The sequence below is a fragment of the Lonchura striata genome, chromosome 35, assembly GCF_050655825.1.
Source record: "Lonchura striata isolate lonStrDom1 chromosome 35, ASM5065582v1, whole genome shotgun sequence".
In the NCBI taxonomy this organism is placed as follows: Eukaryota; Metazoa; Chordata; class Aves; order Passeriformes; family Estrildidae; genus Lonchura; species Lonchura striata.
Genome location: NC_140737.1, coordinates 8,970,231 through 8,990,703, shown reverse-complemented (window position 1 = coordinate 8,990,703; position 20,473 = coordinate 8,970,231). Strand labels below are relative to the sequence as shown.

Genomic DNA, 20,473 nt, shown 5'->3' with positions numbered 1-20,473 from the left:
GGGGCCGGGCTGGGAGCTCGAGGGCACCAGCGAGATGGACACGCTGGGGGTCACTGGGAGAGAGTGGGGACACACTGGGATCAGCTGGGGGGAACTGGGAGAGAGAGGGGAGGGGTGGTGTGGCCGTGGGGCAGACTGGGAATGGACTGGGAAGGATTGGGGTGTCACTCAGAGAGATGGGAGGGAATGGGGGGCACTGGGAAGGAACTGGGAATGAAGCGCGCGGCACTGGGAGGCCGAGTCCAGCGCGGGGCACGCGGCGCTGCGGGTCTGCCTGGCAACTGATGAGTCATCAGAGACTCGCGCTCTGATTGGCTGAGGGGCGGCAGCGCCACGCCAGGCTGAGATGGACAGCCGGGAGGCACTGGGAGAGACTGGGATGGACTGGGAGAGCCACGGGGTCAGTAATTAGTTGGTTGGTCCGTCCTTGGGATGCTGCAGGCGAGGCTACAATTCTGGATGGCATTGAAGCGAGACATTTGGGATCCCTGTCACATGATCCTGTCATTGATCAAGGAATGATGAGGGGGGCTAACCCTCACAACCTAAAGCCTGAGAGAGGAGGCTGCTCTGTGCCCTTGGGGCACGGACAGAGCAGGGAGGGGCCCAGGACATTTGTCAGCGCCAGCCTCTGTCTGTGCCAGCCCTGGGCAGCCCTGGCTGCTGAGCCCAGCTCTGCCCTGGGCTGAGTTTGGCTGTGGCCCAGCTCCATCCTCCTGCGGGGCTCAGGGCCTGTTCCCGGCCATGGCCAGCCCTGGCCGCCTCTCTGCTGGCCCCGAGGCCGGCAGAGCCCGGGCAGGGCTGTCTGTGCAGCCCCACAGGTGCCACGGGCTCTGCAGGAGCTGGCAGAGGCTGCCCAGCAGGGAGGCCATGGGGCACAGAGCCCCAAGGCTGCCCAGGGCCCCACGGCACAGGGGCCGTTCCCAGCCGCAATGCTCCTGTCCTGGGCTGGGCTGCACAGGGGCTGTGGCACCATGGCTGGGCCAGCACAGGGCCACCGAGGGGCCACGCAGCCGCTGCCGGGGCTGGCAGCAAGGCCGGGCACAGACAAGGAATTGCTGAGCATGGCCTGCGCTGGCCAGGGCTGCCTGTGCCCAAGGCAGAGCTCAGCTGCCCTTGGGGGCTGCAGGAACACTCAGGAGCCCAAAGAGCCTCCATGGCTGTGCTGGAGACCAAGGCTGCAGCAGGGAAATGCAGGGCTGCTGCGCCATGGGGAGGGCATGGAATTCCAGCACACACCTCAGCTCTCTGATGATCCCGGCACTGTGCTGGGCCCTGTTCCTGACTGGAGCAGAGCAGATGTTGATGGCACAGGAGCCCTGCGGGGCTGGCAGGGACCTGCAGCTTGCAAGGTGCTCTGCTCTCCCTCAACTCCTCTCTGAGAGATCCAATCCCAGCTCGGCACCTCAGGGCACAAGTGGCACTGCCTGTTCATGGGCACACAGCTGATGTCTGCCTGTAAAGGGACACAGGTTTTAATACTTGTACTTTTCATATTATGGAAGGAAATTTTTATTATCTGGGTTAGTTCATTACTTTTAAGAAAGACAAAAGTTGTCTGTCCAGGAACAGGAATTTCCTGTACTAATCGCAGGAGGAGAAATACTGACATTGCCTTCTACTTGTGTCACCAATATTCCATTTATTACTTGCTTTCCCTCTTCCTTCAGGTGTTTCCAGCTCTCCTGTTGAAATGGCCATGTCAAAAGATATCTCTTCACTAGGCCAGATGGATCTATGTACATCCTGCTGCTCCCAGATTTCCTTCACCAGATGCTTTCTGGTCATTCAAGTGCCTCTCAAGTGACTCGATTCATGCTTTGAGCTTTAGGGAGTTGTCCAATTTTTCTAAAGTTAATATAAATATCATATCAGTCAACAACCTTATTGTGCTTATATCTATCAAAGAACTCACTTTTCTTATGTCTTTATCTGAAGCTGTTCCTGTACAGAAATACCTTGGGGATGGGGACATGTCAGATACTGCTGGGGCATCACAGAGAGCTGAGGGAAGAGATGTGATGGTTTTTAAACTGTTCAAATGTTCAACTTGTGTTTGTTGGCAAGAAACCTTTCTGTGCCTCTGAGTGTCACCATCCCTGAGCCCAAAGGACACAAACCTGATGAGTTGTGGTTCCCACTGCAGGGGCTGCACTTGGACCTTGGCTCTGCACAGGAGAGCTCTTCATCCACTTTCCCTCTTTTCCTCCCTCTGGGCATGGAGGGAGCTCCTGACTTCAGCCTGTGACTCGTGTATGCAAAGAGCAAACCTGGGCAGAACCGGGGCAGGGAGGGTTTGGGGGGACCTTGGGATCTGTGCTGGCCACAGAAGGAGTTTTCCATTGCTCTGAGACTGTCTGCTGTGCAAAGTGGATTTAATATCCATTAGAGGAATGACTTTTGCATTGGATGGAGCTGTGACTTCTGTTGGCTTTTTTGGCTGGCAATAAATGAACATCCCTCTGTGTCTCGGGCAGCTCCTTCTCCAAGGAAAGCAAGTGGGAGTTGGAGCCAAGGAGCTGAAACCTGCAGGTGCAGCCTGGGCTGGAGGGAGCTCAGATTTGCACAAGGCTGCTCTGAGTGCCAGGGCTGGGATGGGGGAAATGGTGGGGTGGGGGTAGGGACAGAGTCTGATGATTGTCAGCCATAAAGGGTCTTGATTTTCATATCTATTCCAACTGCATGGGGAGGTACTTGGATTCTGTGTCAAGTGCAGATTGCACATATCAATGTATTAACAGTAAAAAAAGAAAACAAAAATCCCAACTTAAACAGGACCTAAAATATCTTTTCTCATTGTCTTTATAAAAATAATATACTCATTTTGAACATACTTCTGAAATGTCTTGTATTAACCACAAAAAATTTGAATACTTAAATTATTCCCAGAGGCTTGGCTTTTTAAGGTGTTCTGTATGTTAATGAGCCCTGGGGCACTGAATTCCTGAACTGAAGAGCTGAAGGCTGAAGAAGCCTCTGGAGCAGTAAAATTCAGCAGCAGCCTCCAAGTTGCTGAGGATGTCAGCAGCCCCCACTGAGGCCATCCCTGCCCAGAGGCCCTGGGGGAATGGGCAGACAAGGAGAGCGTCCCTGGGGCTGGGGCAGCAGAACTCAGTGGCACCAGCGGCTCCAGCTGGGAAATGGAGTGTGGGATGGGGCTGTGAAAGCCCTGCCTGGGCTGTGACAAGCAGGACACACAAGCCTTGACCCCCATCCACTAAAAAACTCTCACAATGAGACATTTAAATGTAATGAGAATTGTTTGTGTCCTCTGTGTTGGATGCACAACAAGAAATACCAACAAGAGATTCTCAGGAGCTCCAAACAACAAAACAGGCTTTACTGGGAACTTTGGAAAATCAGAGAAACTTTGGCAAATGGTTTAATATGAAAGTCAATCAAAAGAAAACACTTCTCTAAGCACTAACTTGTCCCACTCAACTTCACAAACTATTAGCATTTATTTTGTTACTCAAATTTGGCAAGGGGACAGAAATAGAAGAAGTAAACACAAAAAGAGATAAAAAAGATACAGAAAAGCACACAGACAGCTACCAGCTCCTGGATTCCAGCACTGTTCACACAGAAATTCCAAGAGGAGGTAGGGTCAAGATGTGTGCTTGCCTTGTGGTCAGCCTTAAATACCCCTTGGTCTTCCTGGGCCCTTCCCCCAGGTGGGACTTGGGGTCATTTGGTCACTCAGGAGCTGGGCTGGGGCTCCAGAGGTGGCTGTGGAGCATTGCCTGTGCTGTGCCAGGGACTGGCAGACACTGCTGGGCTGGGATAGAGGCTCTGGGGGGATTGGGGTTCCAGGGCAGGGAAGTGCTGGGGTTCCAGGGCAGGGCAAGGCTGGACCTGCCCCTTCCTCCCCCACACTGAAATGTTTCCACCAACAATCTCCTCCAGTCTGTCACAACAGTCAACATTGGAAGTGAAATCCCAATATGGCCATTGGCACCTGCAGGAGAAGGACAGTTCATTTCCATAGGAAGGAAAGCACAGAGCCCCACTGTTTGGAAGGCAGGTGAGAGCCTCATTAGGTCAAGGCCAGCCAGACTTGTCAGGAATGGCAGATTTTGTCCAGGGGCAGTCTTTGGTTTGGAGACAATCTCAATTTTGGCCATGGCACCTGGAGAAGCAGGACAGTTCTTCCCCATAGGAGGGAAAGCATGGAGCCTTCCCCCGTGTTTTGGAGGCAGATAAGCAGTGACCCTTAACAAATGACTGCCTGCCAGATTTGTCCTGGCAATATGTCCATGGGAACAATCCCTGGATATAAGGAAATGGAGGTGAAATCCCAATTCTGGCCATGTGTGCCTAGAGGAGAAGGAGAGTTCTTTTCCATAGGAAGGAAAGCCCTGAGCCCCAGTGCTTCAATAGCAGATAAGAAGAGACCCTGCAGGTGCCAAGCTGTCAGGCAGCCCCTGGAGGCCAAACCAGCCAGACTTGTTCCATGTTCCTTTGGTTCCTTGGGGCCCCACAGTGTCCCAGTGGTCACCGTGGTTCCCCAGGCCCCACAATGACATGGGACTCCTCTGTTCCATGAGGCCACAATGTCACAATGGACCTTTGGACCCTGGGGGTTTGTGGTGTCACAATGGTCTCCTTTGGCTCCACAGGGTCACAATGGAACACTGATGACAAGAGGCCCTGCAGTGTCACAATGGACCTTTGGTTCCCTGCAGCCCTGCAGTGCCACAAAGGCCTCTTGGTTTCACAAGGCCCCACAGTGTCACAATGGTCCTCTTGGTTCTGTGGGGACCCCCGGGGTCACAATGGTCTCACTGGTGCTGTGAGGAGTCCCAGTGTCACAATGCTTTGCTTATTCCATGGGGGCTCATAGTGTCCCAATGTCTTCCATGATCCCATGAGTCACCTCAGTGTCACAATGGTCTCCTTGGTTCCATGGTGCCCCACAGTGTCACAACGGCCCCTTGGTTCCATGAAGCTGTGAAGTCTCTTAATGGTGTCTCCATGACTCCATGAGGCCTTCCAATGTTACAATGGACCTTTGTCTCCCTGAGGTCTCGCAATGTCACAATGGTCGCTTGGTCCCATGACACCCCAAAGTGTCATAATGGTCTCCACAGTTCCATGAGGCCCCATAGTGTCACAATGGACCCTTGGTTTGATGGGGCCTCTCAGTGTCGCAGTGATCCCGACATTCCATGGTGCCACACAGTGTCACAATGGTCCCTTGGTTCCATGGTGCCCCACAGTGTCACGATGGTCCCTTGGTCTCACAGGCCCCACAGTGTCACAATGGCCCCTTGGTTCCATGGAGCCCCACAGTGTCACAATGGTCCCTTGGTCTCACAGGCCCCACAGCGTCACAATGGTCCCTTGGTTCCATGGTTCCTGTGCTGGTGCATTCCCCCCTCCCCTTCTCAGGCCGCCCTGCCAGCTGAGAAATGCTCGCTGGCCTCGGCCTTGGCCAGCAGCCCCTGGGCTCAGCTCCTCTGGAGCTCAGCACAAACACGCTCTGCTCCAGCACTGCTGCTGCCCAGCCAGCTCCTGGCTGCTTTAGGAGCAGCCCTGGGAACTGTTTGTGTTCCCTCAGTGGCACAACATCCCTGTTCTCACACTGCCAAAGAAAGCTGCTGATGCCAAGTGCGGCCAGGATGAAACATGGCTGGGACTGCAGCCCCTCTCTTGGAGCCCTACAAACAGCGCTCCAAAAGGAGCCTTGGAGCTCTCCTGGGCCAGCGACTCCCTCTGAGTGGGGCCTCTCCGAGCCGGGAACACTCCCGTTTGCTGCACTCGGGGATCCCCAAAAACGAGGGAGCCTGGGCCGATCCCCCCACTCCTCCAGGCTCAACCCTTCCCTGCTGGGGAGATGCCAAAGCATCCCCAGGGAGCATTTCCCTTTGCTCAGGGGAATTTCTCACAGGTGCCTTGCACTGACTCTCTGTGTCTGTGTGCACACAGGAGTGCCTGTGCTGGGGAAATGTGGCAGGAATGCTGCTCCCTGAGGGGTCTGACTGCCTTGGATAGCAGAGCCAGTCAGGCCTGTAGGTAAGGCTAAATCATGAGGTCTAAGCTAAGTTAAACGCTGCTAAGAGTTGTTCTTTTGCTAAGTTCATATGTTTAATATAAGTTATATGTTAAGTTAAATATTGTTAAATGTTATTCCTGTTTTAAATTGCATAGTTATAGGTTATAAGTTAGGTTAAATACTGTTAAGCTCTGTTCTTTTGCTAAATTGTTAAGTTTAATGTAGAAATTAAGGTAAAGGTATAAGGTAACTCCTATTAGGTTTTAGGTCTGTTAAGGTTTTGGGCCATATTCCTTTTATCCTTGCCCTCATTTTTTTTTGTGTCACACACACAGGGACAGTTCTCGGTTCATTTCTGGTTTGATTGCCTGGATTTTGTTTGGTTTTGTTGTTGCTTTGTTTCCTTGCTGTGCCTGAAGTGTCCAGTCAGGAACAGAGTGACTCTTGCCAAGGAACTTTGTGCTGCTGTCACTTTAATATTAAATCTGGTTTTTGCTGGGGATTTTTTCAGCGCTCTCAAACCCTCATTGGTCACAGGGTGAAGGAGCCCTGGCCCAGGCTCTGGCCCTGGGGGACACGGGGACACTGCCGGGGGGTCCCTGTCCCCCTGTCCCACCCCCCATGGCTCCAGCCCCCGTCCCCGTGTCAGGCTCTGGGGTCGATCTCGTGGAACATCCTCTGGGGGAGGCTGCGGCACCAGGGGCAGGGGGACTTGGGGGGACAGGGGACCCCGCTGTGCACGAGCAGCGTTGGACTTCTCTGGGGGAACTGGGAGGGGGCTAGGGCAGAGTGACCTCCCCGGTGACCTCACACAGCCTCTCAGATGTCACATAGCCATCTCTGTGATGTCACACAGCCCAATCTGTAATGTCATACAGGCCCTGTGATGCTGGGCAGTTCCGGCGCCATCCCAGCAGTGGCCTCTCCCTCCTGCCCCGTCCCTCAGCCAGTGCCACCCTTGGGGCTCTGGGCTATGGCTTCTTCTCCCTGGGCATCCCCTACTGCCCGCCCAGGTTTTCCCGAGGAGCTGCTGCCCCTGAGCCAGAGGCTCTGCTCTGCTGCCCTGGGTACCCCGGGGCTCCCAAAGCACCCCACGGCCAGGCCGAGCCCGGAGTGTCACAATGTCCCCTTGGGTCCATCAGGCCCCACAGTGTCACAATGCTCCCTGCGCTCTCTGAGGCCCCACATCACCCAGGCCAGGCCATTGCTGTGGTTCCAGTCCCTCCCAGTATGATCCCAGTGATTCCCAGTCTCTCTCAGTGTATCCCACTTGATCCCAGCATGCTCCCAGTCACTCCCACTTCCTCCCAGTTGCTTCCAGCATAATTCCAGTTGCCCAGAACCACTTCTAGCCACCCTCAGTGCAGTACTAGTTGCTCCCAGTACATCCCAGTTGCACCGACCATGGTCCAAACTGCCCTCAGAATGTTCCTGGTCACTCCCAGTATGATCCCAGTCCCCCTCGGTGTTGTTCCAGTTCCACCCAGTATGTTCCCAGTTGCACCTAGTCACCCCTAGTACAGTCCCGCTCACTGCCAGTATGACCTCAGTGGCCCCCATTACAGACACAGTCACTCGCAGTTGCCCTCACTTGCCCCCAAAATGGTCCCAGCTGTTCCCAGTGTTGTCCCCTCCAGTATGGTGCCAGACACTTCCAGTATATTCCAATTGCCCCCAGCATGCTCGATCCCAGTCACCCCAGAGTCCCCAGTATGGTTCCAGTTGCCCCCAGGATGACCTCACTCATTCCCAGTATATCCCAGTTACCTCCAGCAGGCCCCCAAACCCCCTCCCAGCACCACAAATGGCCCCAAGAGCCACAACAGCCTCTCTCAGTTCCACCAGGAGTCCCTAAAACCCCTCCCAGCCCTCCATGGAGCTGAGCGGGAAAGGTTGGTGGACAGGAACATCCCCAGCAAGGGTCAGCTAGGACACTTCAGCAGCAATTTGGGCATTTTGTGGGGAACACTTGGACTGGGCAGACGCAGGCCAGGGACTGGGACAGACAGCCGGAATTCCTGGAGAACAGATGAGGTTAGATGGACCCGTTCTGCTGGAACAACTACAAGAGCATGGCCATGTCCCTTGGCTTGGATGGTCCCAGAACACCCAAATCCTCCCCTTAACCTCAAATTCACATTCAAATCCCAGTAAAATGATTCAGCTTTAGATCTCTTTACTTGATTTCTTTATTTTTACCCCAATTCTAGGTGTTTTGATGGGATAAACAAGGAGATTATTCAGGTGGGAAAAGATCTCCATGATCATCCATTATTGCTTGATGCCACCAGAAGAAAAAGTGACACAGCAGGTAAGAATTTCTTGGGCTTTAAAGTCAAAGAAACAGCTCTTCCCAATTAATTTTCAATGTTGATCAGAGTCCCGATGGATTTTCCTGGTCTGTGTTCATCCAAGTGTCTATGGGCATCCAGGAGGATTTGAAGACCACTTTCCAGGTGTCTTCTCATCAGAGATCACAAGGAATGTGGGTCACCAGGGCTCTGACCAACATGGGTCTTCTAAAGGGGGATGGAGTGGGAGTAGCGCATGAAGCTCTTCCTGCAGTCAGGGCAGTCACAGGGCTTCCCTTACCTGTGCCTAAGTTGGTGTCGAGTCAAGTGAAAGCTCCTGGAGAAGCTCTTCCCACACTGGGGACATTCATAGGGCCTCTGCCTGGTGTGGATGTGCCGGTGCCGGACAAGGTGGGAGTTTTGCTTGAAGCCCTTCCTGCAGTCGGGGCAGCGGAAAGGCCTCTCCCCGTTGTGAATCCGCTGGTGCTTGCAGAGAGCAGAGCTCCACCTAAACCTCTTATGACACTCGGGACACTCATAGGGCCTCTCCCCAGTGTGGATGCGTTGGTGGATGATGAGTTCTGAGCTCCAGCCGAAGCCCTTCCCACACTCCCCACACTTGTAGGGCCATTCCCCAGTGTGGATCATCTGGTGGCGGATCAGGTGGGATTTCCGCCTGAAGCTCTTCCCACACTCCGAGCACTTGTACGGCTTCTCCCCATCATGAAGCTGCTCATGGACCACCAGCTCTGAGCTCTGGCTGAAGCTCTGCCCACCTTCCTGACACTGGGTGTGTCTTTCCTCCTCAGATGACCTTGGGCTGGTTTTGCAGCCCCTCCTCCTGCGGGATCTCTGGGGCTTTTCCTCCCCGTTGGGTTCCTGTGCCGTGGAGCCAGTCAAAATGGCCTCTTCCATGAGGTTCTGATGCGGGGATTTGTCCTTCCTGGTCTCCATCTGCAGCTCCTGCTCTGGGGGAGGAAGGACAAGGAGAGGATGGGATTTGCCAGAGGGAAGGGCAGGGAGATCCCCCGAATGCGTCCCCAGCAGGAGGACACCGGCAGCGGGGCTGTCCTGCAGCTGGGGGCCAGGCTGGGCTGGGAGATGGAGCAGGAGAGAGGGGGAAAGGGGCACTGACTTCCTCCTCACCTGCCTGGGCATCCCAGGGCATCTTCCTCTTCCTCGCAGTCTCCTCCTCCATCTGGAAGATATTTGGAGATGGGAAATCCTGTTTTGAAAGGAAAACAAGGGATGAGCACAGTGAGTTTTGTACTGGTTTCAAAGCAAACCTGGGAGAGAGTGTAAGCCAGAAGGACAATTTAATAGGAAAATTAAGATCCAAGCTATGATACAGAAAGACTGGTTTAAACTCACAGAGTCAGGATATAACCTGACACCCTGATAATCAGGGTGGTGGTAGCAGGCTGATGAAATGGTGGCTGCAGTCCGGCTGGAGTGATGAACGTGATTCTGTCAAAGCAGTGATCCTGTAGAAGGGTCTGGTCTTCCTCTGAAGGTCCAGTGGTGCTTATGGAGCTCTTGTCCTCTGGGAATGCAGCAGGCAAGGTGATCGTGGTGTTGCAAGGGTGAGATTATATCCAGGCAGGAATGCTTGGTTCCTCCCCCTGGGCGGAGCATCCCACAATGGGATGATGGAATTTTATCAGTGCTGCAGTGACACTCAATGGCTCATTAAGAGAAGATGGCCCCTGGAGGGCGTTATCAGGGCTGAGCCTTGGAAGAGATAAAGAACACTGCCCCACCTGTTGATAACAGTTTATGGAGATGGGGACTGAAAACACTTTTGGTTACATCTGACACTGTAACCTGGAACAGTGAGGCAATCCCTGCTCGGGGTGGGGGGTGAACACCACCCCCCTTATCCAAACTGGCTCCGGTGTAAAACCCCCACCCTGGGAAGGCCATGCACACAGGGGACAATGTCACACTTGCCCTGTCCCAGGGGAGATCTCTGTTCCTGTCAGTCCCTTGCTCTCTCCCCTTTTCTCTTTCTTTCCATCTCTCTCTCTACCTCACATTTACTGTCAATAAAATCCACTTTGGATTTGGTCTCCTTAGCAGCTTAATTGCGGCAGAGGCATCTCTCCAACAATTTTGTTAACCAGATTGTGACATTATTTTTGCACAGTGAGTTCAGGGCACTGTTGTCTGACCCCAAGCGTGTTTGACAGCAGCGTGGTTCCCTCCTCTGAGAAGGTTTTGCCTCTTTCTGGAGGATCTCTTGGAAACTTGGATGCATCTTTCTCTGAGCGACTTTTGGGAGAATTTATGAGGAAAATGGCTCTTGTGGGTGGCCAGTGTAGAGAAAATATTTTGTTTTCCTTCTTTGAAAAGTCTGTTAAAATCACTGGAAGAAAGGGATAAAATCATACCAGCAAGACTGGCAAGGATCATTCACCACGCAGTGAGGAACAAAAGGTTACTAACGTCCCACAAGAAGTCCTGCTAAGGTAGCTAAATGCCAAATAACTCCTGAATACACAAGCTCTGGGGCTTTGCCAAATGTGAGAATCATTTTCTCTTGCTACCTGTCTCCTTTGTGACAGCTACACTGAGCTTTCCTTCCCTTTTAATAACCTGCATTGGGCTAAATGTCCACTTTTATCACAACCTGCCAGCAGCTGAGCTGGAGTTGTGCCGGAAGTGGTGAAATTTGAAATTGCCACTGAATTGCTTCTATTGTCAGTTTATTAATGTTTGGGATTTGTTTGCATTTTCATCACAAGTGACTTGTGGGAAGAGCAAATATTCCTCAAGGCATTTTTTGTAGGGTTAAGTTTGATTTCTGGCAAGTTTGTTTAATCTGGTCCCCAGGGGATGCTCGAGTGGTCTCTGTGCTTCTCACCCTGGGGGATGCTTGGGAGGGGCTTGGATGGGTTGTCCCTTTCCCTGTCACTCCAGGCCATTCCCCAGGGGTGTCCCTGGTCCTGTTACCCCAGGGCATTCCCCTGAGGGGTTGTCTCCATCTCTTTCACCCCAGGCTATTCCGCAGGGGCTGTCCCTGTCCCTATCCCTGTTACCCCAGGCCATTCCTGAGGAGGTGTCTCTCTCCCCGTCACCCCAAGCCATTCCCCAGGGGGTCTCCATCATTCTCACCCCTGTGCCAGGGGAGTGCTCTGTCCCTCTCAGCCAAGATGTGCTTGGGCGTTGAAACAGGGTATTTTACAGGTTAAATTTAACGGGGTAGAAATCCATTTGGATTTAGGTGAAATGTGCTGTTTTGAAGTATTAGCAGCTTGCTAACATAGGTAAAATGTGCTGTTTAGTCTGCTAGCTCTGCTGCTGAAACGCAGATAGAAAATCAATCCCCACAAATCCTGTAAGGAGTTGCAGAGATGGTATGTTTATTGCAGCGCTGGACGCATGTGGGGATCGTTCCCCTTCAAAGGACATCAGCACCCTGTGTAAGAGACGGTCCCAAGTTCCCCTCATTTTTGCCTCATGTTTGCCGCAATGGCAGAGACTGAGATCCTGGAGACCCTGATTGGAGATCCAGCTTGGAGAGATGGATGATTATTTTTGCAGGTGTATTTGCTGTACCACCACAGACCACTGCTTCGAGCAGGGCCTGGCAAGGACCTGGCAAGGAGTGGCTTGTTCTACGCGCTCACACCGGCTTCATGATACCTGCTGAACCCACGGATTTTCCCACCTCTTGGCCAAATGAACTTTGGGGTAACTCTGGTGATCTCTCTTGGAAGACCCCTCATCTCTCTCGTGACCACTGTGACAGACAGAGATCGAAGCCCCTCCCAAGGACTGAGACTGAGACCACCACCACAGGGAGGAGGGCTGGCCTGATCAATGTGAGATGTTTCCCAGGTGTGGTTGATGGACTAAGAAGACAATGTCTCTCTTTCACAGCTGAAAACATGACCTGTTCCTCCTTGGTGACTTCAATAGACTTATTCTTCATTCTACCTGTTCCCCCTCAATGACTTCAATAGACTTTCATTTTCTTTTGCCTGTTTCCCCCACTTAGACAGAGGACCATGAAAGACCCCTGAGATTACCAAGATTTTGAGATTCTCCCTGACACAAGAAAATAGATTGTCATTGTCTGGACCAGAGAGGATTTTGTCTGCCTTGGTACCTATAATCCCCTTTCCCCTCCTTTTCTTTCTATCCTTTATTTCCTTTCTGTCCCCTCCATTGCATTTGCTGTTGGCACTCTATAATAAAGGTGCATTTGTTGTGATTAAAGTGATGGTCCCTTGCTGTTTGCCTTTTTGCATTTTGAGGATTAGTAAATGAAACACCATGACACCCTGCTCCTCCAAACGGATCTTGACACTCCCTCACGGGATTGGGACCTGCAGGCAGGGTCCCTTCCTACCCCAATAGTTCCGGGATTCTGTCAGGGACTCGCTTCCCTTTCCTTCTTCCCTCTGCTTCCAGCTGTGAATGTGCCAGAAAATGCCCAGCAAATCCACCTTTGCTGTGTGCTCTGGGAGCTCACACAGCTGCTGCACCTTGTCCCCTGCCCTGCACAGCTCCTTGGGAGGCACAGCAGGAGCAGCACCCTGAGAGCCTCAGGAATGCCCCTATGGGATCCATGTCACACACTCCCAGGGGCTGGAATTCCAGTTCCCAGCCAGGGAAATATGTTCCTGCCCTTGAAGGAAAAGCTCTTAACAAGGACCCAAAAGCCAAGTGGAGCAAGATCCTACAGTGACATTTCACTGCCAGCCTTCATAACTTCACCCATGGTTGTTGTAGCTCATGGATTGGGAATGAAATCAGGGCAGGGTCTTTTGTAAGAGCTGCCCTGGGTCAAGAGAGATACTGAGAGAGAAACAGAGCAGGTGAAGGAATGCAGGAGAGAAAGGAGGACACAAACACAATCAGCTGAGAAGGTAGCACTCTGAAAACAGAAATGCCATGGACTGAAAATGAATGGGATGAAAAGAAATAATTTTGTATCTTGTATTTCCAATCAAAACACAATTTCCTCACTTTTTCACCAACCTCCTCCTGGTGTCATTCAGCAGGGCTGTCAGAAAGTTCTTCATTCTGAGCGGATGCTCCAGGCTGCAGCCACAGGAAACAGGGAATGGGGATTTTCCTACTCCTGGGGAGTTTGACATCCTCAGCTGAGGAGAGAAGGAGGCAGCAGCAGAAAAGGACAGCTGGGCTTCACCCTTCCACAAGAAAGAGGAGGGGAAAAATCTCTCATCATGTTTGCAGCTGCTCCCACAGGGATGTGAGGGCTGATCCCAGAGTCCCAAGGATCACATTCAGGGCAGCCCTTAGGGAATGTTCACCTGGTATTGGGGGGCTGCATGGGAGCACCTGGATCTTGGAGCACCCAGCTGCCCCCCATGTTTGGAGGTGCCTGAGGAGGGCTGGGACGATGCCAGGGACATCCTGCAGTGACATCCCCCCTGTCCCACTCTGTGTGTGCTCAGTCCCAAACCTGACCCTGATCCTGGTCTCAATCTCACTCCACGGTTAGACACACTCAGAGTTCCGTATTTAATCTCAGCCCAGTGCCAAACTTATCTAGGCCCAGACCCAATCCCAGCCTCAGCCCTAAAGCCAATCCCATGTTTTGCCTTAACCCCAATCCCAGCTCTAATCCAAATCTCAGCCCCAACTCCAACCCCAGACCCAATTCCAGCCCTTTCCTAAATCCTCAGCCCCAAACCAAATCCCAGGTTCAGCCCTTCTGGGGGTTTGGGGGTGTCTCTGTCCCTCTGACCCCAATGATGTTTGGGTGGGGTCACACCAGGGCTGAGAGGGACAGAGACCCCCCGGCCTCCCCAAGGATGAGAAGGTCGGAGAGCCCCCCCAGCCCCGAGCACCCTCAGCGGTGAGAGGGACACAGAGCCCCTGGTCCCCAGCCCTGCACAAACTTTCCCAGAGGTCAGAGGGATGGAGACCCCCTGAGCATCCCCCAGGGTGAGGGGACAGAGACCCCTTGAATATCCCCTGGGAACCAGACAAAATAAACTTGCAGAAATCAAACATAACTCTGCATAAAATACTTTGATGAATATTTCATTTTCCCACAAGTCACTTGTGATGAAAATGCAAACAAATCCCAAACATTAATAAACCAAGAATAGAAGCGATTCTGTGGCAATTCCAAGTTTCATCAGTTCCCATGCAGCTCCAGCTCAGCTGCTGGCAGGTTCAAATAAAAGAAAAGTGAAAATTTGGCCCAATACAGATTATTAAAAGGAAGGGACTGCGCTGTGTAGCTATGACAAAGGTGACAGGGAGGAAAAAGATATTGATTCTCATATTTCGACAAAACCTCCAAACCTGTGAATTCAGGAGTTATTCAGGAATTTAGTTAGAGCTGGGCTTCTTGCAGGACTTGTCAGTCTTGCTGGTATCATTTGTTACCTTTCTTTCAGTGATTTTAACAAACTTTGCAGGGAAGGACAAGAAAATATTATCTTTACACTGGCCACCTACAACAGCCATTTTCCTCATAAGTTCTTCCATAAGTTGCTCAGAGAAAGATGCATCCAAGATTCCAAGAGATCCTCCAGAAAGAGGCAAAACCTTCTCAGAGGAGGGAACCACGCTGCTGTCAAACACGCTTGGGGTCAGACAACAGTGCCCTGAACTCACTGTGCAAAAATAATGTCACAATCTGGTTAACAAAATTGTTGGAGAGATGCCTCTGCTGCAATTAAGCTGCTAAGGAGACCAAATCCAAAGTGGATTTTATTGACAGTGTTAAGAAAATAAGGCCTTTTTGTTCATAATATAGAGTCTCTCATATTCACAGAATAGAGTTTTAATTAGAGTTTTTACTTGTCTGAACATGTTCTCATTTTGCCAGGCATTCCAGTGACTATCTCTCAAGGACGACTTCGTTACAAACTTTTTAGGGAGTTAAAACTGTTTTGAGAAAGCTGCTGCTAGGCACCCAAACACCTAAGCGAATAGATATGTTTCAAGGACAGTTCCGTTACAGACTTAGCAAAACATGTAAACGTGCCTAGAGATAACATTTCTTGTTTTTGAGGGAATTTCCAGGTCGCAGAAACAACCTTAAAGAAGACCACTGGCGCCACCAAGAGGCAGAGAACGACCACCTAACAACAGGGTGCGCCTGCGCAGAAGAGACACCAGAGCGTCACCAGAACGTCACACATCCGGAAGAGACAACCCAATAAGTGGGGGGGAAACGGGGAACTAGGCGCGGTAGTTGAAACGACTGCCGCCCAGCACGCGCTGGTTTGCTTTCGCTTTCTGCTATTAATAAATCCTTTTAATTGGATTTGACAGCCTATTGTGCTCGTTTATAACAATTTGGTGCCGTGACTCGGATCGGGATCTGGGGAACCTCTCTCTGAGAGGGGCTCCACGATTCCGCTCCTTTGAGCGGACTCAGACCGGGGTTTTTACCCTCATCCCGACCGACGAACCTAAAAGCCTAGAGAGCGAAAGCAAAGAAAGGGAAGCGGGCCCAGGGTACCCCGTAATTTTTGTGCACAAAAGTCCGGACGAAGACGCAGGACGCGTAAGTATAAAGGGGATCCGTTCGGGCGGGGTTCGGGATCCCGGAGTACGGCGAGTGTGTGTGTGTATGAGAGGAGAACCGGCAGCCGGATTCTCCAAGCGAGTGTGGACCCTTAGTAGTGCGTTTTCCAGAGCCCGCGAGGGCCTGGGCCACGAACCAGGGGAAGCGATTGTGCTGTCGTGAGTGATTGAAGGTACTCCGGAGGACATGGGGCAGGGGAAGAGCAAGGATAAATCCCCCTCCCCGGTGGGGGTAAAACTTCCCCCAATTCCTAAGGAGAGTCCCTTAGGGTTTATGCTGACAAATTGGGAGCACTTTCCAGGGGCACCTGTGAAGGATAAGGCAAAGATGATACACTATTGCATAGAAGTATGGGGAGGACAAGAGATTTCTAAAGGTGTGTTTTGGCCCATCTTTGGGTCCTCAGAGGACTGGGTAAAGCAACTGTTGAATGGTTGGGTACACGCTAAACAACCTTCTAACCCTGAGGAGAGTGCCTATGCCCGAGTCTGGACAGAAAAGCCGGAGGTGCTCGTGTTTAAACTCTCGGGGGTTTCAGGAGGAAAGAAAAAGAAGGGGCGAGCGGAAGAAGTAATTATTGCACCCCCGCCCTACATTCCCCCTGCGCCAAATGCACCCCCTCCTCCTCCACAATCGGATGAGGAAGAATCAGACTCGGACTCTGATCAACCCTCAGGCTCGCGTGGTCCTCTTACCCGAAGTAAGACGCAAGGCAAACTATTTCCTTTAAGGGAAATGCCGATGGGGGGACCACAGCCGGGGATTGGATTTATTTCGGTGCCCTTAAGTTCGGGGGATGTTAGAGACTTTAAAAAGGAGATGGGAAATTTGCTAGAAGACCCCCTGGGCGTGGCAGAGCGGGTGGATCAATTTTTAGGTCCTAATATATACACTTGGGAGGAATTACAATCCATACTTAACATTTTATTCACGGCCGAGGAAAAGAACATGATAAGAATTGCTGGAATGCGGGCCTGGGATGCCCTACCCGCACATGCCCAGCAACCAGCCGACACCAAATGGCCTCTCCAGAATCCTAATTGGAATAACCAGGATGCGGCCCATAGAGCTAACATGCAGGACTTTCGGACCATATTAATTGATGGCATAAGAGAGTCCGTTCCTAGGGGCCAGAATATAAATAAAGCATTTAACGACAGACAAAAGAAGGATGAAACCCCCACTGAATGGTTAGAGAGGTTAAGGAAAAGTTTTCAGCTGTACTCGGGGTTAGACCCGAATAACCCAATGGGACAGGCAATTCTTAAAGTCCAGTTTGTCTCTAAATCCTGGGATGATATTAGGAGGAAGATACAGAAAATGGATGATTGGCAGGACAGGGATTTAGCAGAATTATTGCGAGAGGCGCAGAAGGTTTATGTCCACAGAGAGGATGAAAGTCAGAAGAGACAGGTGAAAATTATGGTTGCTGCAGTGAGGGAAAGCAGGCGGGTGGAGGAAGAACAAAAGAGAGTCACTCGGAATGGGGGGGGTGACAAGGGAAAGGTAGGAGAAAGGGTGTGTTATTATTGCGGTAAGAAGGGACATTTCAAGAGGGAGTGCAGGAGGAGGCTAAGGGACGAGGAGGAGTTCAAAATCGAATAGGGGAGTCAGGGGCTCTATTTTATGGGGACCAGGAAACATCAAAAAGAGCCCTTGATAAAATTGAAGGTGGGTCCCCAGGGCCAGGAAATAGATTTCTTGGTCGATACAGGGGCAGAAAGATCTACTATTCAATTTCTGCCTCAGGGCTGTAATTTGTCAAAACAGACAGCCACGGTAATAGGGGCTAAGGGGGAACCTTTTGAAGTACAAATTATTAAAGGGGTGGTGGTAGAATCGGGAACTAAAGTGGGGATGGGTGACTTCCTATTAGTTCCTGAAGCAGATTACAATTTGTTAGGGAGAGACTTGATTGTTGAATTGGGAGTTCAAATTGAGGTGGTAGAGAAGGAATTAAAGATCAGACTTTGTTCCCTCCGTTTAGAAGATGAAGAGAAAATAAACCCCGAAGTGTGGTATAATCCAGGGACTGTGGGCAAATTAAATATAACCCCATTTACAGTAAAAATCAGAAATCCTGAAATCCCGGTAAGAATAAAACAGTATCCAATTTCACTAGAAGGGAGGAGAGGGTTAAAACCTGAGGTTGAAAGGCTGTTAAACCAAGGACTGCTAGAACCTTGTATGTCGCCTTTTAACACCCCTATACTCCCGGTAAAAAAGGCAGATGGATCCTATCGGCTGGTGCACGACCTTAGGGAAATTAATAAGCGAACCGTGGCCCGATTCCCAGTAGTGGCAAATCCCTATACTCTTTTGAGCAAACTGGGACCTGAGAACGAATGGTATAGTGTAATAGACCTGAAGGATGCCTTTTGGGCCTGCCCTCTGGACGAATCCAGTCGAGATTATTTTGCCTTTGAATGGGAGGACCCTGACACGGGGAGGCGACAGCAACTCAGGTGGGCGGTACTTCCTCAGGGCTTTACGGAATCACCCAATTTATTCGGGCAAGCCCTGGAACAAATTTTGCAAGACTATAAAACAGACCCAGAGGTAAAGCTAGTTCAGTATGTGGATGATTTGTTAATAGCAGGTAAAGAAGAAGACAAAGTCCGGAAGGAAAGTATCAAGCTATTGAATTTCCTGGGACTGAAAGGATTAAAAGTCTCTAAAGCAAAACTACAATTTGTGGAAGAGGAAGTTAGGTACCTGGGACATTATTTGAAAAAGGGAGAAAAGAGAATTGATCCAGATAGAGTACAAGCAATCCTATCTCTGCCTCTACCGCAAAATAAGCGACAAATTCGTCAGGTATTAGGACTTACAGGATATTGTAGGCAGTGGATTGAGAACTATAGCGGGAAGGCAAGATTTCTGTATCAAAAACTTACCCAAGATGGGCACCTCAAGTGGACAGAGGAGGAAAAATCTAAATTCCAAGAATTAAAAGAAACTCTGGTCCATGCTCCAGTCCTAAGCCTCCCAGATTTAAAGAGGCCCTTCTTTTTATTTGTTAATATCACAGATGGAGTAACTTATGGAGTACTTACCCAGGACTGGGCGGGGAAAAAGAAACCTATTGCATATCTGTCTAAAATTTTAGACCCTGTAAGCAGGGGATGGCCGGGCTGTTTACAAATAATTGCAGGCTGTGCGGAGTTAGTAGAAGAAGCAAGGAAGATCACCTTTAATACCACTCTGAAAGTGTTAATTCCACATAACATACGGAGTGTGATGCAGCAAAAAGCAGACAAATGGATCTCTGATGCCAGGCTCCTAAAATATGAGGGGATTCTATTAGAAACCCCTAATTTCACTTCAGAAACCACTTCATTGCAAAATCCAGCCTCCTTCCTCTTCGGAGAGCCCGAAACTGAGTCACTGATATATGACTGTGTAATTACTATAGAAGAACAAACCAAAATTAGACCTGACCTGGAGGAAGAGGAATTAGAGACTGGGGAAAAATTGTTTGTTGATGGATCATCCAGAGTAGTTGAGGGTCAAAGGAGATCAGGATATGCCATAGTGGGGGGGCCTGATTTAAAGGTAATTGAATCTGGACCCCTAGACAAAACATGGTCAGCCCAAGCCTGTGAGATATACGCTATCCTAAGAGCCTTAGAACTATTAAAAGGAAAAGAGGGGACCATCTATACAGATTCTAAATATGGATACGGGGTGGTGCACACTTTTGGGAAGTTATGGGAAGAGAGAGGCCTCGTGAATTCACAGGGAAAGGACTTAATCCATCAGAAACTAATAGTAGCCCTCCTGAGGGCTTTGAGAGGCCCTACCAGGATAGCGGTGGTCCATTTAAAAGGGCATCAACGGGGAATGGATTACCGGAGTAGGGGTAACAATGCGGCAGACTATGAGGCAAAGAAAGCTGCAATTATTAAAACATTAACTTTAAGTGAGGGAATTAGGAAGGACCTTGTGGATACCCCAAAGGACCCTGAGTCGACTACCCAGGATAAGCTTATATTTACAATAGAAGAACAGGAGAAGCTTACAAAATTAGGAATAAAAGAGGAATCAGGGAAATGGCTGTTAAAGGATGGGAGGGAGGTTTTACCTAGAGCCATAGCCCAGCGGATGCTCAGTAAATTACACCAGAGAACACACTGGGGCGCTCAAGGACTGGTGGATCACTTTGCCACCCATTATATGACGGTGGGCCTACATGACTTAGCAAAAGGGATTACTAGGAGTTGTCCAACCTGTCTACGGGTAAACAGGAGAAACCTAAGGAAACTACCCCTGGGCGGGAGGCCAGTGGCAAAGAGGCCCTTTTCAAATCTGCAAGTAGACTTTACTGAGCTCCCCAAGATAGGGAGACTAAAATATCTTTTGGTTATAGTGGATCATTTAACACATTATGTAGAAGTAATCCCCACTGCCAGAGAAACAGCTCGGACAGTAACAAAAGCCTTGCTGGAAGAAATAATACCTAGATATGGGGTCCCAGAAACGATAGACTCTGATAAAGGCCCCCATTTCACTTCAAAAATAACACAGATGCTAGCAGAAGCTCTGGGCATAAAATGGGAACAACATACTCCCTGGCATCCACAGAGTTCGGGAAGGGTAGAAAGAATGAATGGGGAAATTAAGAAACAACTCACCAAATTAGTACTAGAAACTAAATTATCCTGGATA

General features: G+C 50.5%; 2 protein-coding genes across 2 annotated transcripts in view; one reads left to right on the top strand and one right to left on the bottom strand.

Annotated features, from left to right (window-relative positions):
* The window catches only part of LOC144248444 (uncharacterized), a 58,633-nt gene that overhangs the window by 32,559 nt on the left and 5,601 nt on the right, over positions 1-20,473 (top strand). The gene's annotated exons all lie outside the window — the stretch shown is intronic.
* Positions 8,584-20,473, bottom strand: part of LOC144246964 (uncharacterized) — a 712,254-nt gene continuing 700,364 nt past the window's right edge. The window contains exon 8 of the mRNA XM_085565238.1: positions 8,584-9,052. Coding sequence (XP_085421364.1) covers positions 8,584-9,052 — 469 coding nt within the window. The remainder of the gene's footprint in view (positions 9,053-20,473) is intronic.